Below are 26,632 nucleotides of genomic sequence, written 5' to 3'. Positions count from 1 at the left end.
ACGAAATAACCAAGAAGATGAGATAATAACAATGAGAAGATAAACAAGTGACTAATGCAACATAAAGATAATTAACAACAAAAGAACCAAGAAAACTAGCAAAGAACAAAACCTCCTATAAAAGAATAAACAACAAAACCCCAAAAAATCAACCTAACTGCAACAAGACGCGGCAAAAGCAGCGAATGATCAAGAAAAGAACGAAAGAGTCAAAAAATATCAAAGACAATGAGACACGAACAACAAAAACTAAATAAATAACACAACGAGAAGAAAAGAGACAAGCGGGAAGAAGAGTATCAAGAAAAATTGACGTAACGTAGAAAAAGACAAACATATAACAATATCATGTAAAACTGTAATAAAAAAACCAAACAAAAAATAACCAAGAATCTAAATAAATAAATAAATAAATATTTGGAGTTAAACAGGCAACAATAATAAGGAAACAAGCAACAAGCATCGTCGTAAAAACTAAAATAAATAAACATTAAATTGTCAAAAATCCAAATTCAAATACAGGCACTCAAAGAAACAATAATATAATTATTGATGAACTCGAACTTTATTGACCTTTATTGATGATTTGTATTGAAGTATTTATGAAATTGAGAAAATTCCTTTTGTTTTTGACAAATAAAACGAAAACAATATTAGCAGGAATAGGTCAAACTGGGGGGGGGGCATCGGTGGCCGCAACGGTTTAAGCGTTGACACGGCGCTCATCACTGTAAGGTGAAGGTCCCGGGTTCGAATACAGCAGCCCTGCATTCGAACCCGACATATTTACAAATGGGCTTTTTTTTTTTCAAAAACACCGGCTCCCCGAGGGTTGATACGACTTCCGCTGTTGCGAACTCGCGTTAAAAAAATAAAAATAAAAAATAATAAAAAAATAGGTGAAACTATGCCAGCAGAAGTGTCGTGTACGGGAAAAACCTAAACAGTTGACATCCTCATTCATCGAAATATTACGGTTTACTATTGACATTTTCTGGATAATTTTCATTTTCTGGATTCCATTGGACGTGGGAAGAACATTAAAATCCATTGAAATTCTGAGAACAATCACCATACCTTAACATAATTTTAACAATATGCTCGTCGTTGGCAGTGGATCAAAATTAGTAATTTGTTATTTGAGTTACATTGCATGCTGAAAATGTCTCTTTTAACCTCAAATCGTGAAAACGAGCAAAATTGCTAACTGTAAGTCATCACCAAATAATACCCCTCGGTGTACATTCACCACGAGAACTCCAACCGTTCCATGTCTGTCCTTAATTAAACCAAAGACTAATGGTGAAAAAACATAAATAGTTTTCGCGTTGTTTTATTGTGTTTGAAGAGAATGCGAATATCTGGTGGGGAGGGGCGGATATAAAATGAGAAAGTGGGGTGGCACCGGCTGCAGTCGAGTTGGTCGCTTGAGCGGACAGGAGCCATGCACTCCCTCGTTTCATTATTACACGTGCTCGTACTATGTAAGCATGTTTCTCTTTTTTCATTATTTTTTTCTCTTCTTTCGATCATCAATGGTTTGGCTCAAAATAAGATGTAAAACATAAAATAAACGATCTACTGTGGACAATTTTCCGACCAAGGGAAGTCTTAACCAGGGGAGAATTTAAATCCCCTGAAGATCGTTCGCAATTTACCAACATTAATATTAAAAGCACTTCAAATCCTAATTTTAACGAGTTGTACATAGAAATATTGTTAACAACAAATAAATCAAACAGAAAAACGTCTCCTTCGATTTTGATCATCGAAAATCAAAAACAAAGAGGCCAAGGTACAAAGAATACAAAGAAAAACAAGTCAATTTATTGACCCTTTTTTAAAGATTATTTAGATTAAAATATAATATAACATTTCAATCAAACAACATTCATTTGTTTCACAGCCTTACAAGCGAAAATATACTCACTAAGGGTAAAATTTCAAAGTTCACGTAATGAAAAGTTGTTAAAATAAAAGCTGAACATCAATAACAAAATTTATTTAAATGGTTTTATATGGTTAAAACAATATAAAATTTATTTCCAGAAAACACAAAACAACTACAAACACAATAAAAACAAATATTTCTCCAGTTCCGGACAAAATTTCTCGGCGTTTTCTTTCCCCGCCGTTGGTCCGTTCTCCTGTGAAAAATCGACCTTTCTCCAATTTGCTGAACTTTATGGGTTTCTGTGGCAGGTAGAAATTGAAAAAAAAAACAATCGAATTAGAAATACAGAGCTGCGATTGCTCAATTGATTAAAAACCGCAAGCAAGCCCGAAAGTCTCAAAAGTGTTTCTGGCACAAGAACACCACGATAAATATCAATTGTAATAAAATATAACCCAAATGAGATGTGACAAGTTTTTTTAAAAATAATTTACACAAATCGTTACAGAAATTTCAACCGAAAATTAACATACGGCAACAACTGAATTTCGCCCGTTCTGAAATTTTCGGACATCCATGGCTTTAATCATCAAAAGATTTTGATTTCTTTCATCTCGTTAACATTGTTCGAAGAGTTAAGATTATTTTTTGCATTACTATAGAGAATCATAGAATATCCACTAGTAGCCATAACTAGTTTATGTTATAAGCTGTGTCACAGTCGGCGATGATGTCTGATTTTTCCTTTTCATCGCGCTATATCTCTCTCGCTCTCTCTTTTTTTTATCCTCTCTCGCACTATAATAATCTCCTTGAAAATCTCTCCCTCCCTAATATACTTTTTTTACAATATCCTTTATTTCTGGAATTCTGGCTCTCTCTCTCTCTCTCTCTCTCTCTCTCTCTCTCTCTCTCTCTCTCTCTCTCTNCACTCTCTATCTTAGTCTCTTTACTCTTTCCTCTCTCTCCCTTGTTTCTCTTATCCATCTTTTATTCAGTGTACATATATATCCTCTATCTCCACTCACTTTCCTTCTCCCTCTCTCTCACACACACACACACACACACACACACACACACACACACACACACACACCACACCACACCACACCACACCACACCACACCACACCACACCACACCACACCACACCACACCACACCACACCACACCACACCACACCACACACACACCACACAACACACACACACACAAACTCACTCACTCTTCTTCATTTTTTGATCTATAACTAAGAGAGAGTTTTTATGATTATCTCTCTCGCCATCTCCCACTTTAGTCTCTTAAACTCTCTCCGTTTTTCTAACATTCAGTTTTATGTTAACGTTCAGTTTTCTTTATGTTTTTGTCTAACCGTCTTTATGGGTAGACGTCTACTCTCACACTATCTATTTTGCCTTTCTCTCTGTCACTCTTCCTCCCTTACTTTCTCTATAGTTAAATTTTATGACTGTCTGTTTTTCTTCCTCTTTCTCTTTCTATTGGTCTGTTTTTATATTTATCTATCCGATCTATCTATTTAATTATCACTCAATATATTTATCTATTAATCTCTCCTTGCTCTTCATTTACCTCTCATTTTTATATCTATGTATTTTTCTATATTTCTTTCTCTTCTTTTCTTTTTTCTTTATGTATATTTATTTATTTATCTATCTATCTATGTGTCTGTCGTTTTCTATATCTTGTCCTATCTTCCTTCTCCTAAGATTTCAGTCACTTGCGCACTGGTTTTTCTACAAACAGTATTTTTCATCTTCACAATCTCTCACTCAATCATACAATCTCTCTCTATCAGGATGGTAACTTTATCTATTTCCACCACTCTCTATATTTCCCTTGTAACATTTTTACCTTGACAATCTGTCGCTGACTCTTTGTTTTACTCCCAGATAATTTACCTCCTTGACAAAGTCCCTTTCACTCGCTCCCTTACTCTTAGCCGCACTCCCTCATTTTTTTTTATTTACACGCTCTTACTGTTATTATTGTTATTTTTTATCGTTGAAAACAAACGATGGAGTTCACCTGAGCGTGAATGGACGGCGGTTGTCATTCCGGAAGCGGGTCACTTTGCTCCGAATCAATCCTCGATGAAGCGTCACAGTCTTCATCACATCCTTGCAATGGCGTTTAGTCGAGTGTGCGCAACAACGATTCTCACCTCACATGCATGTTGCGGCAAATCTGCCCACAATAAAAACATACACCTTACCGCTTTCAAGGATTCACAGGCAAGATAAGGTTGTCGTGATTGTTTTCGCAAAGGTTCATTGATTCTCAACGATGTCTTGGTCGTTTGTGTTGTTGGATTGCACAATTTCAGTTTATAACTGTCATGATGTTGACCGCAGGAGAGTATTGTAGTTAATTCATTTAAATAGTGAAACCATTCACACTAGGTTAAACCGAATTTTCTGTTAAAACGAAGTTCACCGTAACCAGTTTAGTGATTGATAATGCTACATTTTGGGCTGTTTTGAGAAAAATAAATATTTAGATAATAGTTCTATAATTTTTCTTGTAAAACATACCCATGAAACATTTTTTTAATGAAACCGGTTTCCATTACTGGATCGCAAGGGCGTTGCAGTCTGGTTTTGGTTTTCTTTTTGCGCGAGGGACATGCTGAATGATATCCAAAAGACGTCTTTTGTCTTATTATTTTATTTTTTACTTTATTTTTTTGATTGCCAACGCCCATGAAATGCCAAGGCGCCCATCTGTCCGTACTTAGAATCTTCCTACTCGAACCCGGATATTATTTTCAAAACTGCCGCATCTTATGCGAAAATATCGGAAAATTCATATTTTCAAACCTTCCTGTTCGTCAAGTCTGGTTTTAGTTTTAGAGTTTCGAAATAAAAGAAATCCCCTTATTAGCTAAGGCGTATAGTTCTTTTTGGCGGCATTAATTCGAAGGTTGTTTCAATTAGAAGGAATTAACTGTCCATACCGAACCTGGTAAACCGATTTCAGCTAATAGCTCAAATATATTACAATTATAATAACGAGGGCACGAAGATATTCCTTAGACATGCAATTTTTTTTCAAATGACAAAACGCCTCGTCTGCTGAACGGTTTTAGTAATGTTGAAAATGCATGGTTGTGTTTGCTGTTTAGTACTACGCCCAATGACTCGATGAGACAATAGAAATAGAAAAGTGTTGTTTTTTTATTGTTGCAAAATTAGTTTTCCAATCAGTTTCTTTCTAGAATCTCATAATGAATTCTTATGTTTGTTCTTATGTATGTTTTCGTGTCTCCTTCAAATAATTTCACTCTCACATAAATGAAACCTTGACCTTATTATAATCAACAATAATTAGTACTCTTTGGGTGCATCTTTTTAATAAAAATGTGATCTGTAAAACAACTTTGTCGCCCATTTATCGCAATGGATAATTCAAGTTTCTGTAAACGGAAAACTTCAGTTTTCAATAAATGGATAGTTTATCCCTTAAAGCAAGTATGTAATAGAAATAACATTTTTTATTGTGTCAATCAATCAAGTATCATAATAGATAGCTCTACACTTTATCTACTGAAGCTAAGTGCAATAGAAATCTTTTATCGTGTCAATTATTTAATTATCATATCGTAGTACACAATTTTCTTTAAATGGAGAAATACAGTTATGGATAATTTGTTCATATTTTGCATCAAATCTTTAATATACTTCTTATCATGTCAATCTTTTGTAAATGGAGAACTACAGTTTTCAACAAATGGGCAAGTTTTTCATATATTGAAGCAAATCCTTAATATAAATGCCATCTCTTATCATCTCATGTCTATTTTTAAATATCATAACGGATTACCTAAATTTTTTTAGTGGAAAATTATAGTTTTTCAATAAATGGGTTGGAAAATTGCAGTTTTCAACAAATGGACAGTTTTTTCATATATTGAAGCAAATCCTTAATAAAAATGCCATCTCTTATCATGTCTATTTCTTAAATATCATAATGGATTACCTAAATTTTTTTATTGGAAAATTATAGTTTTTCAACAAATGGGTTGGAAAGTTACAGTTTTCAATAAATGGGTAGATTATCCATTAAAACAAATCTCTAATAGAATTTCGATCCCTTATCGTGTCAATCACTCAAGTATGATAGTGGATTACCTAAGTTTTTGTAAATGGAAAACTGCAGTTTTTCCACAAATGGATAGTTTTGTCACTTGAAGCAAACTTTATACAAATACGATATCTTATTGAGCTATACCCAAGTATCAAATGGATAGCCCAAATTTCTGTAATGGAGAACCAGATTTCAATACTAATCGTAGTAAAGTTTTTTACTTTATAAACAATATTAGAGTAATGTGAATAGACAATACTGCATGGATACTCCGTCAGACGGAAGGTGGTGAGAACAGTAATAATGATGATGATAATATAATAGCAGAATAAAGTAAAATATATAAATAAAATCAAATAATGATTTTATACACCGCAAAATAAAATAAACCTCTCTGATTATAAATTACCCTAAACGGTTGACAAAAGTATAAATTTTTCTGAAATGCAGTTTATTCCCGCATACTCGGTCATCCTAAAAAGGACTCTGAGGATCTTTAACGTCCGCACCTGGCCTATTCGGCCTTATCGGGCGTTTTGATTCTCAAGATGAGAGCTGACGCATCTCCGCATACGACAGAATAGTGTTACTGCCGCAGCATTGGTGTAGAGGCAGCTCAGCCCCGAAGGGCCAAGAAAACCTCGCTCCCCGCTTGTCCATTCCAAATGGCCGGGTCTGCATTGAGCATCAAACTGTATGCCGCGCATGGGTTATTCTTACCTGAGCCGAAATACATCAGCCCGGTCTCCCGCGCGCTTCCTAGATAGAGAAGGCCACTCTATATCCCAGAGTATTGGGGGCTTCCCTAGCGTAGAAACTTCCGGATTCGCTCCAGCCGTGGTTTTGATTCAAGTGGTATATCTAACCACCCCCTAGAGGCGCACCGCCTACGGTAAAAACCTCCTGTCGAGCTCAGCCTACACCTGCCATGCGCATTGGAGGGACGCCATAGGCTTAGCCTAGGTGGTCCGATCCTTCGCTTCCCCAAGGGTACCACACCGGTCATACGCACAACAATGCAAAGTATACTCGAGTAGGAGAAACCGATTCACTACCCGTTCCCATCCGCTATTACTCACGCATCCGAGGGACTATCCAGCATAATCATCGCGTCCTCAACGCCTATACGCTGCCGTCCGAACCACCGTATCCCGTGAGGCCGGGTGTCTAACGGTGGTCAAACGCGTTTCACGAAGGTCACAGGCAGAAGACAGCCTCTTTTCTAAGTTCCCGCCAGGGGCGTCAACACGAACCACCATGATTCCATTCCCAGTGTAACAAGGGCTGAATTTGGAACATTTTGTTACCCCGTGGTACAGATGGTTATGCACCCGCCCCCGTCTTTGCAGACAGGATCTGGTACACTGACCCTCGTGTGCCTCTATTAAGGCACCCGCCGCCCATGCCGACCCGAGGCCTGCTGAAATAACAGAGAAAGGTAACAAAAAAAGGATGAATCTCACATAATAGAATAATAGAGGCGTGTCATGCCTTGGCTCCATACAGAGAGCGTGTAGGCATGCCGCCGGATTTAAGAATAGTTCTTGGGCACGGTAACGAGTTTCAGGGTCCACTGTTCCGTCTTTTGGGGGAATTGGGATTTTTTTATTGTATATAGAAGTTAAATTATGTGTTTTGTGTTTCTGTGTCTTGTATGAGTGAATGTATTTATCGGTGTGAATGGGGAGGGGATGATGGCGAAGTAGCTTCTCCATCGCCTCTCAGGTTGTATGTATGACTTGGGCTGTTGGCGGAAATTTTATAAAAATACCCCATTTGTATTAAGTTTATAAAAGGGAACATGTAGATGGAGGAATAACGCGTACTCACTCTCTCACTTGAGAATGCGATCAATGTATGTTAGGGTGAATGTATTTATTGAATGGGGAGGGGATGATGGTGAAGTAGTATCTCCATCGCCCTTCATGTTGCGTGCGCGCAAACTGGTCTACGGAGGAAAACGTTTAAAGTACATCGACCCCAAATTAGAATAGTTTATTGTATTCAATAAGTAGATGGAGGAATAAGGAGTACTCCATCTATCAAACAGTATGAGTGCGAATAATGTATATGTGTTGCGATAATTTGTTAGAGCTTCGGGGCTGAAATGACCAAGCTGTCGGATATTCCTGTTTAAAAAAATAAAAACATAAATAACTAGTAGAAACTAATATAATGAATTAGTTAAATGCCATAAACACAATAAAAATAGATTAAGTAGAAGAAATAAGGATAAACAAGATTAAAATAAGAAGAGAAATAAGTATACACATAAGAATAAAAAAAGAATTAAAAAATAATAATAACATGGAATAATAGATAAAATAAAACAATGTTATGATTCATCATAATCCTTCCTATACATCCAGGCTGCCCTGGTGTATTCCACCAATGCAGCCCAATTGGATCCATCCAACAAACTTAATAATTCTTTTCTTGAGAAAACTTTACAAGAAGAACAATCTTCTATATTCAGAAAGAATATGGCAAACCGATATAAAATGGAAATGTCCTCCTTTGCTTTCAAGTTACAAAGGCGACATTCTTTTCGTTCAGAAGCTTGGTACGGTTTGTAGATCATGTTAAACAACTCGCCTCTTTTTTTTTCTTTTTTTTATTGACTTCAAAATATTTATAAAGCCATCATTTTTACATCTTATTATGTAATTATTATTATTTCCTAAAGACTAAATATTATACTAATATACACTTTATACATCATTATTTACACAATTACCTTAATATTCCTAATAACACTAAACATTTCACGGTACACAGCTAATTCGGCTGACGATATTAGAGCATTGTATCCATAAGGTGGTTGAAGATTTATTTCTTTGGCATTTGAGAGTCTATCGAACAAATTTCTGCGTTCATTTGTATGTTTCTTGCAGTGCATGATGATGTGTTCGGGATCCTCATATGTTCCGCAGTCCTCACAGTTCGATGACGGGATTAAATTTGTTGAGATATCCCTTGCACGGTCCATGATTTAATCTTAACCTTACTATTATTTTGCAAAATGCGTTAGTTATATAAATTTCTTTGGTGAACCAAGGTTCACGTGCTACCAACGAAAACATATTTTTGTATATGATCTCTTTGTTATTTGACAGGTATTCAATTTACCAATCTATCTGCAACTGTAATCTTAATAAAGCATGAAGATTTTTTATGGGTACTTTTAGAAAATTGCCCGTTCTGGTGGCATCTTTGTCAAGACGATCGACGACATCATTATGTTTGAACCCTGTATGGCCTTTGATCCAGGTGATTACTATTTTATGCCCATTAGACCTGATCATTGCTGCAAGTTCAATGATTGCTATAATGATGTAGTCCGCGATATGCAACCTTTTGTCATTGCTAAGTACACAACTAAGGCAATATGTACAAATGATTACTTTCGGGAATTGCTTGTGGATCGCATACTTCATAGCTTCCCTTATAGCAACCAAATCTGCAGTGTATGTAGATAAATACTGTGGGAGGGAAAACATTTTACTGTAGTTTTGTACAGGATCGTAAAATGCACAACCTACTAGTCCATTTAGGAGTGTAAATAAGATATCCGTCCGGAAATTTCGCATAAAGATCACTCAGATATTTCTGGGTGGTTTTATTCACGTCGGTGTATGTTTTGGAGATGTAAGTAGGTATATAATATTGTCGAATACTTTCAAAGTTTGAGTTAAAATAAGGTGAAGGACATAATGATTCAACTCTTAACTTCACCATCTGATCGATCTAGGATCAAAATTTTCCTTGTTTTTCCAGTCGTTTGCACACTTTAGGTTCGGATTTAGTTCCTACTATAGTGTGTAATGTTGGTACACCATGGCTCTTGTCATAAAATTTTCTCTTATGGATTCTCTAACCGATATAATTAAAGAATGGAGGTTGGTTTTAAGCGCATGAGTGTCACAAAAATCAAAATTAGGGTTAAGGATATCGTTGGAATCATCATGTTGGCGAGCTAGTGCCTTCCATTCAAATGCCCAAAATATCCCTTTTTTTCTACATTTCACACTTCATGATCTTTGTTTGGAAGCCCATGCGATGGTAAACCTACAACTCTCGTGCGAATTTAAAATGAAAACGTATATTTAGTCTAGTTCAGTTCCTAACATTATTATATACATACTTATTCAGAAATCGTGAGATGCGGTCTGGTGTGATGTAGGTTTCAGAAAACGACACGCAAGAATGGCACAATTACACGGAAGACAAACACTTTGAACCCTGAAGATGATCTCAATAAAGATCGAAACGTTGGCACGATAAAGAAAATGTTTTTCTGAAACCTACATCAGACCGCATCTCACGATTTCTGAATAATTATCGATTAACGGTCACTAATCACCACACATTATATACCCATTACAGTTCGTGGTCCAATTGACCAATTAACATTTTTCAATTAATTAATATTTATGAAAGATATTGGTTGAGTTAAAAAAGTCAGCGTCACGAGCGGGATTCGAACCCACGACCTTCGGCTAAATACGCTAAAATCGTGACTTCGATCCGACGATAGCTCAAGTGGTAGAGTAGCGGCGTATTTAACCGAAGGTCGTGAGTTCGAATCCCACTCGTGACGCTGACTTTTTTATCTCAACCAATACCTTTCATAAATATTATTTAATTGACAAATTATTATATACGTTGGAGAGAAACCGGGAAGGTAAAATAATTTCACCAGATTTCAATAAATAAATTGTTAGTTATCCCTTGGAGCAAATAGGGAATAAAAATACAATCTCTTATCCAGTCAATCATCAAGTAACATATTAGATAACCCCGGTTTCTGTAAATGGAAAACCACAATTTTCAATAAATGGATAGTTTATTAAAAATCCCTTATCCCAGTCTATCATTCAAGTATCACAATGAATAACCAAAGTTTCTGTAAGTACATTTTTCAATAAATGGATAGTTTATTCCTTGCCTTCTTTTATAGAGTCAAGTACCACCCGAGTATCAAATGATAGCCCGAGTTTCTGTAAATAAAGAAGTAAATCTGAATTAATACTTTATTCTTCGAAGTGAATCTCTAATAGAAATACAATTGTTAATTGACTCGATAACCCAATTAATTTAATGTATCCAAGGTTTTGCCAATGGAAAACTTAAAACTCGTAAAAGTTTAAAATCTTCTGTTAAAAACACGGTGATTTTAATTATTATCAGGGCGTATAAATTCCAGTTTATAGAAAAAATACAGTTTTCAATAATGTAATCGTTGGAAACATGCCATAAAACCGCAAATAAAATCTCTTAACTCGTCTGCCACTCAGTGCAGTGGTAAATAATAATAAATTTCTGTAAATGGAAATCTTTAACGTTAATTATCCCGAAATATTTTTATGGAAATTTCGACTTTTCCGAAATTCGACAAATACAATACAAGTAAAAACACAGGTGTACATTTTTTAGAGTTTTCCTTAAATAATATTTGTTAAAAAAGTATATTTAACTCGATTCAGTTCTAGTGTGTAACTAAAGCATCGTAGCGTTACGTAAATTCTTTGAGTGAAAATTTATATTCTTTTATGAATTATCGTGTCAACTACTCAATAACTCGTCGTCAATTTCGTTTTTAACAGAAGATTTTAAAGTTTTACGAGTTTTCCTTTCAACAGAAATTTCCACTTCAAAAAAGCAAAGCTTGTCTTTTGACGCAGGTCTGTAATAACAACGCTAAATTCAAACAACTAATACACACAAGTTTCTGTATATAAAAACTTGTAAAGCTAGAACATTTATATGCATTAGGTATTATTTGTTTTTATTACATTAGGTACTCATATATGGAAATTTTATGTAAACGGAAAAGTACATTTTACAAAACATTATGTATTTTGAGCGAAAATGTCTTAATAGAAATTAGATCTATCAAATTCGCCCATTTGTCGTAATGGCTGACCAATTTTCTGTCAATTTTCCAAAAGTTCTCCTATCTCTAATTTGGTGTACTTTACTCGTGTTTTTTCTTATTCATCATTCATCCTTGTAGTTTACGTAACGTATCCTTTTAATACCGAAGGAATTGTATTGTAGATTGCTCACAAATGGGCGACCGCTTGTTTTCTACGTTTCTGCAATGAAATTCCATCCTTTTTACCAAATGGAAAACCGCCGATGGAAATCCTCGTAACTCATCGGATAAACGTGTCTTAACAGCGTGTACTTTGGAATATTAACATGCCATAACAATAACGATGGATGTTGTATAACTGTTTTGCTTTGATGGCGCACTTTTCCAAATTGAAAATTTTATGCTCCAAAACCTTCTCTGGATTAAGCAGTAAAGGTTTTTTACTGATATAACTTGAGTCATTTTCTAAAAAGTTGTCCCACGTAGGTGGGATTTTTTGATTTCATAGTTCCTTTCATAATTATTCCCATTACTTCGCGTTGCCATATTCTTTTTTTAACAGAGGCTTTGAAAACCCGATTGGCAAACCACGGTTCGTATATGTTGAAACCATAAATCTTTTTAGTAATAAACATTTATTATTTAAAAATAACAATAACAATAAAAATTGATGAAATAACAACAATTTTTACAAATTCAAAACAATTTACAATAATCCAGTTTTTTACAGCTTTTATAGCGTTTCCGTGCGGTGGTATTGCACCAATTGATTTTCATGTAGATCCGGTGGTGAAATATTCCTCCTTGCCCTTCATCCTATGATGATGAGACCTGTGATACCGTCGTGTAACGTATTTCGTCCGCAATTTGTGTTGTGCAACAATAACAAAGCTGCATATTTATCGTTTATTCAATAATGGGGCCGTTGTAGATCGCGAGTAGAAAACAAGATTAGGTAACTTATTAATGAATCAGTCATGGTGAAGGCGATGACCGATATCGGTTTTGGACGGATTCAGTTGTTCGCCGTGAACTGGACAAATTGAAGGTTCAACAATTAAGGTTGTCTTGTTGATAAAATTATAGTTAATCGTAATAGTAAAAATTGTCATTGTCTCTCTCTCCTCTCTCTCACTCTCTCGCTCTTGCTATCTATCTATCTTTATCGCTATCGGTATCTCTCTCTTTCTTTCTTACTCTCTCTCTCCCTTCCTTTCTCGTCTCATTTTCTGTCCTTTTTCTTTATATCTCTCTCTCTCTCCTTCAGTCTCTCTCTCACTCCATCTCTCTCTCCCTTTTTCTGACATCTCTCTCTTTCCTTTATCTCTTTCTCTTCCTTATCTCATCTCAACTTCTGCCCGTTTTCTTTATATCTCTCTCTGTACATCCGTCTCCTCCTCTCTCTCTCTCTCTCTCTTTCTCTCTCTCTCTCTCTCTCTCTTTCTCTCTCTCTCTCTCTCTCTTTCTCTCTCTCTCTCTCTCTCTCTTTCTCTCTATCCGTATTCTCTCTTTCTCTCCCTTCCTTTCTCATTTCATTTTCTGTCCTTTTCTTTATATCTCTCTCCTTTTTCTGACTTCATTCTCTCTTTTTTCTCTTTCTCTTCCTTTCTCATCTCAATTTCTGCCCCGTTTTCTTTATATCTCTCTCTGAACATCTGTCTCCTCTTTTTTTCTCTCTCTTTCTCTTTCTATCTATCCATCTCTCTCTCTCTCTCCCTCCCTCCCTCCCTCCCTTTCTCTCTCTCCCTTTCTGCCTTTTTTCTTTATATCTCTCTCTCCCCTCTTTCTCACTCTCTTATTCTTATTAACTTCAATACAGTGTCGTATGTTATTTTGAACAAATTTGTAAGTTCTTTTCAGGATTTGTTTCTTAATTGTTTGATGAGGTGATGAAAATTTAGTTCTATACGTACATATGTAGCCTATAACATTGTTAGTAAATATTGTAATTATATGATTGCTTTCCTTATTGATTTATTACGGTTAAATGAATGTAAACTTTTATTTAGTTATTATTACTGTTTCACATTACCTTAATTTTTTTAATATGATCTAGAAGACATAGATAACATAGATCTAGAAGCGCATGTATTTAAGTTGTAAAATGTTCGTTTTTTGTTGAGTGTAAGAAAGGGCAAAATGACGTATTTCTGCGAGATTTGTAAAAATAAATCGTTTATCAAAACAAATCTCTCTCACTCTTTCTCTTTTTCTCTCTCCCTTCCTCCCTGATCTCACTTTATACTCTTTTTCTTTATATCTCTCTCCCTCTGCATCTTTCTCTCACTTTATCTCGCTCCTCTCTCCCCTCCTCTTTTTCGATCTCCATCTCTATGTCCCTCGTTCTTTGTCTCTCACACACCTGCACTCCCCCTCACCATTCTTTCTTCTCATTTACTTATGGAAATATACCAATTGTTTTGCTGAAATACAATGTTTGCCTTAATAGTAATTGACCTTACTGATGTTAAGGTGATCAGGGGTAATTGCCTTAAAAGACAAAATTTAAGTCGCAATACTGAGAAAATTGCCATAATATTTGTAATTAAATGATTAGCAGAACCATTACTTTACTGTCTTCATTAATGGTCATCAAGAGTCCTATTAAATGTTACTCTTGTTTTGTTTTTGTTTTTTTGTGCTTGGCCAGATGACATCTTCGGTGTACGTATGTTATTCGATTCCAGGGCTCGTTCTTTGTATAATCGCCTTCTGAAATGACAATAGCGAGACGGATCTCTGAATAGTACAGCAAGGGACATCAACCGAGAATAATCGAACTCGAACATGATTAATGACGAAAAGGGGTTGAGGAAAAACACGAGTTGTCGCCTCCAAAGCCAGGGAGAGTATAAATGGGTGTTGACAACGTCGCAAAAATCCGCCATCAAACCATGAAAGGTTCAAAGCTCTTCCATTTAGCCTTTTAGCGTATTCACTTTCCAGTGGCATATAAACAGCTAACAAGCAATTCGCTATGTGTCACCTCGTCATGGGCTTGAATGGTGGAAAATGACAACCGAGAGACTTTCTACCAGGTAGCCTTTAGAATTCATAATCATGCAAAGTTTTAAACGAAAAGCAGAAAGCTCCGGTTTGTGGTATTACACTAATTCTAATTTTCCTCCTACAATCCGAAAAGTTTCATGTTTTAAGTGGTTTTGGATTAAAATGAAAAACCACCATAATAATAGATAAAAGCTTAAAATATTAGGTTTGTTGTCTTGGATTTGTTTGTTTTGCTAATTCGCATGAAACGTTTAAATCTTTATTAGGATTTTCCTTTTAAATCCGAAGTAAATGTGTTGTTGGATTGTTTATTAATGGTTTAGGGTGTGGATGTAATTAGTGTAATCACTCCTAGTGGTGTTTCTAACTTTAAGGTCGAAAAAAAAAACTATCAAGAGCGATTAGTAATAAGTTAGTAATAGCCTTCTTTTTATATTTGTGGACATTGTGTACACAGAAAAAGTTGATTTAGTTAAAATTTCATTGATGCTATTTGACTGGACATTTTATTTTTCCTAAATTTGCGCTGGTCTTTCATCTGTTTTAGAATCAAGATGAAAAAAGTAAAATTAGACATTAAATTTTGCCGAAAACTATGCAAACGCAGCGATACACTGCTTTGGTGCGTCCTCTCCACCCAACTTATAATTCGATCAGCTTGAGTTTCGGACAGCGCTTTGTACTGCTTGATTTTAACAACAATTAACGAACACTTATGGACCTAGATTTTTTAATAAATATACCAAAATAGGGAGGAATATAACCAAATATTTATAGATCGCGAAATACGTCATAAAAGGTGAACCATGTTTACTCGGCTAGAGGAAGTGAAGATTTCAAGAAAGTGTTTGCCCAATTTTTATCCTCTGTGTTTATTTAGATATATGTGGGTGTTTTATGTACAATTGCATCCCTGCTTGAGTAAACAGAATCGGAAAGTTTTCTTAGAACGGATCGTCAGATGTTTGCCTAACATACCGCGGGTATTTACAGAAAGATTCTCTGTTTGCACGGGTTGGGTGAATTTTTTTCAAGCTTTATTCACTTATGAAAAGCTCAAAAGATAAAATTTCATGCACTAAGATACTTTGAACAAAAATTGACGATGTACCTGTAGAAAGAAGCTGTAATATCTTATAGAAAAAAACACAAAAACGTTGGGGGAAAAGCTTAAAAATCCTGAGAAAAAAGTCCACAACCTTATCTGAAAAAAAGTGTGGACTTTTTCTCAAGATTTTTACATCTCTGATCTTTTATATTACAGCTTCTTTCTACAGGTACATCGTCAATTTTTGTTCAAAGTATCTTAGTGCATGAAATTTTATATTTTAAGTTTTTCAGAAACGTATAAAACTTGAAAAAAAATTCACCCAACCCATACAAATAAAGAATCTCACTTATAGAGAGCTCACTTATAAAGCTTATAAAATGAAAAGTACAAACTCATATGTCAGATTTTACGGAGTTAACATACTCTCTTCAAAAAATGTTGAAACTATCTAATTGTCCAAAGGAAAATATTTACCAAAAATTCAACCACCCCACCAACTTTAATAATTGAAAAATTGAAAAGATAATAGCGCAGATTTTACCAGATTATCAAAAAACTTTCTGGGAAGTTTGAAAGAATAAAAAACGATAAAAGCGAAGTATGATGAATTAATAAAAAATGCTCCCAACGAGTGTAGAGGTCGAACATTTAGACAAAATTTAAAAAGTTCAAAAGTCTTACAGATAGAAAAACAAATTATGAAAATGCTCGACCAGCTTCCCTAAATGATTGGAAAATCGCAAATAAATCCCATTGCTCATATTGACAAAATTTACTTAATCTAAAAAATTCAGATATTAGACAATGAAAAAGTTATGTATGAAAATAATCTTGTGCAAAACGCTCAAAAGGCTAATTTTTACCCAATTGAAAATAAATTCTTAAAAAAAGTTCAAACTATAAACAGAAAATAACACGAAAACTCAAATTTTAGTTCAAATGGTCAACTGATTGTCATTTAAATTAAAAAATGTAGATAAAATTTCAACTTTCAATACTTAAAGGAAAGCTTTATAAAAAAGCTCAATCTATTTGTGTTGTAAAATTTTATAATTTTAATATTGCGTGGGTCGCTTCACTGAGGGTAGGATTCTCTGAAGGAATAACCAAGTTACTTAGGAAAAATCTCCATGCCCAGTATGGCGAAAATTAAACAAAAGCTCACACAGAGTGTGAAAGTCATTTAGTCAAACAAATTATAAAAAAATCCCAAAAGCTCAGCCTTACAGATAGAAAAACAAATTATGAAACAGCTCAACCACCTTTCCTTAAAGACTGGAAAATTTGCAAGAAAATAGAACTGCTGATGTTCATACAATTTGCATTACAAAATCAAGAGATCTAGTTTTTAAATAATGAAAAAATTACGTATGAAGAGCACGTGTGCAATAAACCTCGAAGGGATACTACGCTGAGAGGCAAAAGAAATAGCCACCCTTAATATTTTTAATTATCTCTTAGACAATCCTCCATGGATTATCTTACAACATGATTTGGTCCGTTTAAAAGGGTTAGAGGTGAATAAAACACAGAAAAAATATCCCACTTGTTTTACAATTGGTTTTTGTAAATAAATCTTTAAATAGTCAATCTCTTCTTTGTTGATTTTTCTGTACAGCTTCTTTCTAACGTTCCTGCGGTTTGATTTTGTTAAGTTGTACCATTTTTACATTTCAAATTTTTGAGTGATGGTTGGAAGATGGAAGAATCAAGCGAATGTGGCGAAGGTGCATAACATTCCCAGAACAACTGTCCGCAGGGTCTTCCATCGCTACCAAGATAATGGAGGTTACTCAAAAAGGCATGGATCAGGTCGAAATCGTTAGTTATCTTAGTTTTATTGTTTCGAATGTACAATCGACTACCGCTGTTGAGGTCAAGGAACGACATCAACAAGTTAGAAATGTTAAGTAAAGCCTAGCTTTAGAAGCTGGATTACGTGCGAGAAGGCCTGCCACTTGTCCAGCACTTCTGACAAGGTACAGAAAAGCTCGGTTAAGTTTCGCAAGAATTCCCATCAATTGGTCTGCGCAAGATTGGACTAAAATCTTGTTTTCGGATGAGGGAAGGTTTTGTTTGAGGTCTTCTGATGGCCAAAAGGGGGTTTGGAGAAGAACAGGAGAGCGATATATCCCCGCAGCATTTTCACTCCGGAGAAGCTATGGAGGAGGTAGTGTTATGGATTAGGCAGTATTTCTATGGAAGGTCGCACAAACTTAATCTTCATCGCGGATTCTATAACAGCTGCAGGAAACATTGGAGATGTGTCATCAGAAGAAGATACTACTGTTAAATGCAACTAATTGGTGACCGAGGCCCCACAGTGCTAGGATCGTGTGTGACTGTTGGAACGGGGCTTCAATTCAATGTTTGGAGTAGCCAGCATGTAGTCCCGTCATACATATCGAACACATTTAGGTCGAGTTGTCAAGGACGGTCTGATGCTAGAAAATTTGCTAGAATTAAGAATGGCGGTGTAGTAGGAATTTGAAAATATTCAACATCACTATATTCAAAACTCATAAAATAGGTGCCACGTCGAATGGAAGCGGGGATCAACGCAAGAGAAGAAACTCAGAACTGTTCATTGTTATTTCTTCATTGTTTCCATAGCAACATTTTTGGTAAAATTGTTTTACTCAGTTTAATTTTTTTATTTATTTTTTTAATTATTATTTAGCTATGTATATCTTATATTTTTCTTTAAAATCATCCAGTGAAAAATAAAAATTATAACGATTGCGATTTTTAAACAAATGAACAGGAGTGGGGGGCGTCGGTTTAGGCGTTGACACGGCGCTCATCACTGTAAGGTAAAGGTCCCGGGTTCGAATCCAGTGGCGCATTCGAACCCGACATACTTACAAATGGGCTTTTTTTCAAAAACACCGGCACCCTGAGGGTTTACATGACCTCACTGTTGCGAACCCTCGAAAAATAAATAAATAAATAAACGAGGGTGGCCACTTTTTTTGCCTCTCAGTGTATTTACAAAATTGAAAATAACTTCTTAGAACATCTCAAACTTTAGAAAATAACACACTGAAATGAAAACTCAAATTCAAGCTGCAACAAGCTCAACTGATTACATAATTTAAATTTTTAACATTTAGATAATAATTATTCAGAAATCGTGAGATGCGGTCTGGTGTGATGTAGGTTTCAGAAAAACATTTTCTTTATCGTGCCAACGTTTCGATTTTATTGAGATCATCTTCAGTGCTCAAAGTGTTTGTTTTCTGTGTAATTGTGCCCCGAGAGGGCACTCTCAACACGACACGCAAGAATGACACAATTACACAGAAGACAAACACTTTGAGTGAGTAGAAATATTTTGATTGAATATATATTTTAAAAAACATATTTTGCATTGTATAAATTCACTTTTCCACATCCTACATGTATTTGTTAAATGTAAACAGTGTTTGTAAATCCCAGGCCCTGAAGATGATCTCATTAAAGATCGAAACGTTGGCACGATAAAGAAAATGTTTTTCTGAAACCTACATCACACCAGACTGCATCTCACGATTTCTGAATAATTATCGATTAACGGTCACTAATCACCAAACATTTAGATAATAGTTCAACAGCCAATTCTTAAATGGAAGCTTCATGAAAAAGCTCGTTGTCTTGAAAAAAAAAAAAAATTTTTTTTTGCTTGTCCTTTAATTCAGAGTAAGATTTTCAAAATAATGGAAAAAACATTCAGGAAAAACTCCATGTCGTTTCTTAAGCAACGATAAAAGCTTAAGAAATCTTCCGGAGGAATGTTCATTGCCGTTTGATGAGGTAAAGGAGTTTTGAGTAAAAAGCTCATTCATTAGTAATTACAGACTGAAATTTAAAAACCATTTACTGCATCAGAACCATGCAAGGTATATTTATGTAGAAAAATAAGAAAGGTGTTGTAATTTTGCCTTCTATGCTATGCATGCGAGATTATATTTTTTATATAAAGCCCCAATTCTACTGTTAGTGTGACACATGTATAGTATTGATCAGTATGAACTATTTAAACGGTACAATCATAGTTCACATTGGATTATTTATTCGGAACCGAGACGTTTAGCCCTCGTGAATTATTACAAGAGAACTCAAAGTCGGTGTTTTTTCGGGCATAAAATAACAGTCGCACCAGCTTATAGGCAGGATTAACTTCGCATCTCCAGTTTTTAATTATAGATCGATTTTATTGCGTGCCTTCCAACAGAAAATTATCGACGAATCTCAGAGGGGAAAAAAACAGAAACAGCCTTCGCCCGTGTCGTAACAATTTTGATTTATTATGCAAATGGTGGGATAATGTTACGAAGACGTACTGGCCTGTATGAAACTAATCTCGAAGTAATAATGAAAATTCCTATTGTGCCGGTGAGCTTTGTATGAGCTGTCTTTTCAGCCTTTCAAACGGCTATTAAAGCCTTCCTTGAGATGACCTTATTTCTTTTCAACATCCCACCTCACTGGAATTTATTTCGTTGGCAGTTGCTATCGAAATTTATTCCGCTTATAATCCAGACTTATTTTCACTTTTTAGGTGAAAATTACTTTTTCATTGATACATGTATTATTAAAATAGAAAAAGCATGATATTTTTAGGTTTGCATAACATTTTATTAGTTGTGTTCTGCTAATTTGAGCATTAATCAGATGGCACATTAATAACTCTAATAAATAAGTTGTTTCTACTAGCAAGAAATAGTGACCGATTCCATCATAATACAGCTAAAATAACTGCAACTACTTTAAATAATCACTTTAACAAACAAACAAGCTGAGGCTAAAACAATCCGACAAAAATATGTTGACAAAACAAGGCAGACCGTTGGACAACATAATTTAAATAAAGACTAACTAGAATATTTTCATTCAAGTAAAAACATGCTAGAATGTTGGGCATCATTCTTCGAAAATTACTACAAACAACCTAAAATGCCTATTCAAAATTTTAATAACAACAAACGCTTTAATGTTGGGCGTATCTCTAAAGATATAGCTGGCATTTCAGGCTTTATTTTTTTTTAAATCAAAGTCAGAAAGTTTTACTCCATTAATTTAACGATATAGCTATAATCTCTATCTTTATTTTAGCAAATCAAGCTTAAAATTCACATCCTAATTTAAAATTATTCAAAAAGAAGATTTAAGTCTAACAGAACTAGCACGAAACATCTTCATTCCAATAAAATCAAGCTAGAAAGTTTGACGTCATTCTTACAGAAATAGCACAAACGATCAGGCTTTTCTTTCTATAAAAAACATGCTAGAATGTCTGACAGCACTCTGCAAAAAAACAACAATAGTAAGCCAAAATTTTATCTAGATTTTTTTTTATTACAAGGCTCCAATAATTCCATCTATTTTTATTAATATCAGGCTAGAATATCCACACTAATACCAAAAATAAAATTAATCTAGCTAGTTATTCTCTAACAAATCCCTATAATCACAGTTTAAATTTTTATAAATTTATGTTAGAAAGTGTTAAATTAAAAAATCAGAATATTTCGCGTCTTTCTAAACAAAACAAGCTAGAATCTCCGCTTTCATTCTATTAAAATCGTGCTAGATCATCCATCTTAATTTTTTAAACAACACAAAAAATGTGTCCATTCTAATTTTATTATTATCAATTGTAAGATATTTTTATAGGAGTCATTATAGAAAACTATAACGAGAACCTCCTGTAATTTACCGATCAACTTAGAATGCCTAATTCTAGACAAAAATAGCTAGACAATTCTACCTGGTAAGATGCCATATTGCCATATTTAATAAAAACAGACTATAACATACAATCTAATCCTAATAAATAGATAGAGTGTCTATCGCAATTTCAATATTAACAAGGCAACATGAAAAATATCGTTATAAAAAATTCTAGGAAAAATCTATACCACAAACCTTAAAAAATTGACCTAGGATCTAGTTATTTTAATAAAAGCATGCTAAAATGCTTGGCGACATTCTACGAAAATAGCTAGAAATTCCAGCCAATAACTAACAAAAACAAACTACAAATCACAATAAAATTGTTAAGTTAATATAAAAAGACAATTCTTATTTTAAAACATTATAGTAAAAATGCCCAGCATATTCATAAAAAACAAGAAAACCTCATTTTTATTAACATATTTATTTAGAAATCGTGAGATGCGGTCTGGTGTGATGTAGGTTTCAGAAAAACATTTTCTTTATCATGCCAACGTTTCGATCTTTATTGAGATCATCTTCAGGGCCTGGGATTTACAAACATTGTTTACATATTACAATTACATTTTGGATATGGAAAAGTGAATTTATACAATGCAAAATTCACTTTTCTACATCCAAAATGTAATTGTAATATGTAAACAATGTTTGTAAATCCCAGGCCATGAAGATGATCTCAATAAAGATCGAAACGTTGGCACGATAAAGAAAATGTTTTTCTGAAACCTACATCACACCAGACCGCATCTCACGATTTCTAAATAAATATCCATTAACGGTCACTAATCACCACACTTTATTAATATAGCGAGATTCCTAACTTGTCTCGTTAATATAAGCTAGAATCTACCTTCATTATAATGACAACTTGCAAGAATTTTAAGCAGATTCTTGGAAAAAATCTAGGATGTCCAGCCTCGCTTTAATAAATACCATGTCCAGTCTAATTGTAATAAGATTCTGTAACTTGATTATTTTTTAATCAAGCTAAATCTCCAGTCAACTTTTCAAAAACAAGCAAGCGTCATTTAAACAAAAAACTAGCAAGATTCCTTAACTTGATTCTTTTTGTGTTAATCGAGCTAGAAATCGACCTTATTATAAAATGAACTACTATAATAAAAACAAGATAAGAGAATAGAATTATGTTGTACATGTTTCACTGTTTTTTCTTAGATATCACTTAATTTTTCTTTGGAAAAAATTGTTGCTATAACTTTACCTGAAAGATGACGAAAATGTAAAAATAAAAATAAATAACATAGTATTATCCCTTATTTTAAAAGACGTCGTTAACAACTGCCGAGATTATTTCTGTCGCGTTAATTGCACACCTCACAGATGGTGTAAATCATGCCGTTTAAAATTCCCCAAGGTGTTTTATTTATTTATTTTGTTTCGCTAAAAGTAGAGAAAACGGTTTTGCCCTATACCGCGTACTTCTAATAATACCGTGCACTGGGGGGTGGACTTTTTTTATGATGAAGTTGAATCGTGGCTTTTTTGATATCGAAGTCGGCTTTCGTTGATGATCGGTTTGCCTTCAGCGATATTACCCTGTCTTTTATCATTTTCAGAACGAAGGCCATTTTCCACCACATATCAAATTTTTGGCCTAACCAGACTTCATGTTCATTATCTGTGAATAAACGCAATTATTTTCTATTAACGGTAATTAGCCAATCAGCAAGGTGAATGAGTCCTGTTTTTCATCATTTTCGCCTAAATGTTCCATTTGCTTTTCATATCACAGATATCTAGGCGTAGATAGCCACTTCATGCATTAATGTTCTTCTCCAATACGAAAACTTCATTGGGCAACACAAGAAGACGTAACGTCCATAAATGTAGTCAGTTTCACGTAACTGTAAATGAAACATGACTAAAATTGCAGAAAAATTCATCATAAATTAACATAATTAATGAGAAAATTGATTACTAACAAGTGGAAAAACAAGGTAGACATTTCAGTAATATTTTCCAACAATCTTGGACGCAAGAATTCAAAATGATGTGTAAATGAAATGTGCGTTGAACTTCAATTTTGTTTTCCCAAGGAAGTCGAATCGTTTAAATTTCCATTATATTTTACATTACAATTATTACGAATGATCTGTATTAGAATTAGTCGTTGTATATCTGTATCTGGTGATCTTTGTTAAACCCGTGTTTCGTGTTTGTGAAATAATTATCATTATGTCATCGTTTCGATAGCCTTCGGTCTAATCGATTAAAAGGATAATATTCAATAGGAGACAAAACAAAGCAAAAAAGAACGAATTGCATACATCCTGGGCTTTTTGGCTTATTTTATACCATTGGACCATCGGGAGGATCTCATATGAATTAGACCGGAGGTTCTAACGATTGGCTATCAATGACAAGGTTGCAGTCGCTATGTTAAAAACTAAGCAGACCAGTTGCATAAAATTTATCCTCCACGACATAACGAGTGTAATTTTTTTTTTTTTTTTTTGGGGGGGGGGGAATTAGGATCACTGATAAATTGCCAACTCTTCGTATCAATATCGTTCGGAGCATAAAAACAAGTGATTGTCGTGTTATCGAAGCATTTATAAATGTATAAGAGAAAAAAAAGATATCCAGCTATTATATAAAAGGTCAAAGAGAAATCTGTCGAGAAAAAAGGACATATGACTTAAACGAACAAGTAGTGCCTGTGTGTGTGTGTTAGAGTGTTTTAAAAAAATTACGATAGAGTGGAAAGGTGAAATACAGTAGGTAGAGAGAGAGAGAGAGAGAGAGAGAGAGAGAGAGAGAGAGAGAGAGAGAGAGAGAGCCAGGCAGACAAATAGAGTGAATGAGAAGCAGGATAGAGAAAATGGATTAAAAATTAACAGCCAGAAAGACATATGCAAAACAAAAGGAAAGAAGTGAAGGGAGAGGGAAAGAGAAATTGATAGAAAGAAACTACTACATAGTAGAACTACTACATGGATAGTTAGGGAAAGACAGACAGAAAGATAGAAAGAGAGAGAGAGAGAGACAGGCAAATAAAGTGAATGAGAAGGAAGATAGAGAAAATTGGCTGAAAAAGTAACAGCCAGAAAGACATGCAAAACAAAAGGATTTGTTAAATTTTGGGATATTAGAATTAGATTGAGGAAAGTAGTGAAGAGAGAGGGCGAGAGAAATGGAGAGTGAGAAACATACATACATGGATAGATAGGGTAAGACAGACAGAAAGAAAGAAAGAGAGAGCGAGAGAGAGAGAGAGAGAGAGAGAGAGAGAGAGAGAGAGAGAGAGAGAGAGCCAGACAAGCAAATAAAGTGAATTAGAAGGCGGATAGAGAAAATGGAGAAAATTAGATGAAAAATTAACAGCCAAAAGACATGTGCAAAACAAAAGGATTTATTAAAGCTTGGTATATTAGAAATACATTGTGGAAAGTAGTGAAGAGAGAGGGAAAGAGAAATGGATACAGACAAACATACATACATGGATAGTTAGGGAAAGACAGACAGAAAGAAAGAGAGATAGAGAGAGGAAGATAGAGCGAGAGAGAAGGAGGATAGAGCGAGAGAGAAGGAGGATAGAGAAAATGAATAAAAATCATTCAGAGGGAATCAGTCAAAGGAAAAAATTGTTAATTTAAGAGATACCTATTGGACATAGATTGTGGAATAAAGTGGAGAGAGAGGAAAGGGCGAAACGGAGAGATAAGGAGGGAGATAATTAAATAATTAATTAAATAAAAAAAATTAAAAAATTTGTACAGATAAAACTTTTAACTATAGATAAAATATAAATAAATTCATAGATAGATAATGATAGAGGGAGATACCACGAAGGAAAGAAAAAATGGAAAAGAATCGACAAAGACGAAAGCCTTTTCCTCTTTGATATTTTAACTAAAAATTCGTTAATTTTGATGTTATTTTTGGTTTTCAACAGTTGAGAAACAATATTGAACAGTAATTAGTTTTCAATCGCAACAGAGGTCTTAAGGTCCACAGGTTTGTGCGGTCCGTTTGACGTTGAAGAAATAGAATCAACCATGCGCGCCTGTCCAATGAAAACTGGTTTTAACGTTTAGTAATAAATATAAGTCAATAAAAAATTGCTAATGAAATTCAACCAGGAAGAAATCCCTAATCCACGTTTTATTTTAAAAAAAAGTAGATGAACTTGTGAAGTTGCACGGACATGTAGAAGACGTCAATGAAAGTAAAAGTCTGCATACATAATTGATCGTTTTTCCCGCTTTGCCAACAAAATCCATTTTATTTGAATAAAATTTAGGCCTTCTATTTTTAAATAATATGCGTAATAATATTCTAGTGTCCGGTGTCTTAAAAATTTCAAATTTATCTGCATGAAATATGTAAGAAAATCACTTGATTTCAATTTTATTGTCCACGCTTATTTGATTCATCGAGTTCAATGTGTGGTCGAAAAGGACAAGATGGATTTTTAATCCATTATATTTAGTGGTCTATTGACCAAATTACTTACTTCTTTCTATTAATTAATCTTTTTTGTAAGGTTTTAGTTGAAATGGAAAAGCCAGTGCCACGAGCGGGATTCGAACCCACGACCTTCGGCTACGCCGCTGCTCTACCACTTGAGCTAGGTGACTTCGATCCATTCGGACACCAATTCCCCATTTGAAAAATGGCAAAAAGAGGGAAAATTCGAAAGGTCGTAGGTTGAGATCTCTCTAGTAGTAGAGCAGTGGATTGAGCCGAAGGTCGTGGGTTCGAATATTGCTCGTGGCACTGGCTTTTTCATTTCAACTAAAACCTTACAAAAAAAGATTAATTAATAGATTTTAAAGTTTAAATGTTGATATTGTTTAACTACTCGCCTTGAAATTTCTATTAACTCAGGTGTCACCATTTTATGAAGTTTTTCCAGCCAACGACCGTACTACTTTACCTGGAAAAACTCAACAAAATAGTGAAACCTGAGATAATTTTAGGGTTTGCTTGCCTTTGAAGTCATAAAGGTCATATGGCTT

At 34.5% G+C, this 26,632-nt stretch overlaps 1 protein-coding gene across 1 annotated transcript in view; it reads left to right on the top strand.

Annotated features, from left to right (window-relative positions):
- Positions 1-1,385: 1,385 nt before the first annotated feature.
- LOC106663677 (putative carbonic anhydrase 3) overlaps positions 1,386-26,632 on the top strand; it is a 29,115-nt gene continuing 3,868 nt past the window's right edge. Inside the window, exon 1 of the mRNA XM_014388697.2 lies at positions 1,386-1,484. Coding sequence (XP_014244183.1) covers positions 1,445-1,484 — 40 coding nt within the window. The 5' untranslated portion in view covers positions 1,386-1,444. The remainder of the gene's footprint in view (positions 1,485-26,632) is intronic.

The sequence above is a fragment of the Cimex lectularius genome, unplaced genomic scaffold (genome assembly GCF_000648675.2).
Source record: "Cimex lectularius strain Harlan isolate CLEC.00 unplaced genomic scaffold, Clec_2.1 scaffold89, whole genome shotgun sequence".
Classification (NCBI taxonomy): domain Eukaryota; kingdom Metazoa; phylum Arthropoda; class Insecta; order Hemiptera; family Cimicidae; genus Cimex; species Cimex lectularius.
Note: the sequence above shows the minus strand (reverse complement) of the source record. Positions and strands in the feature narration are given on the sequence as shown.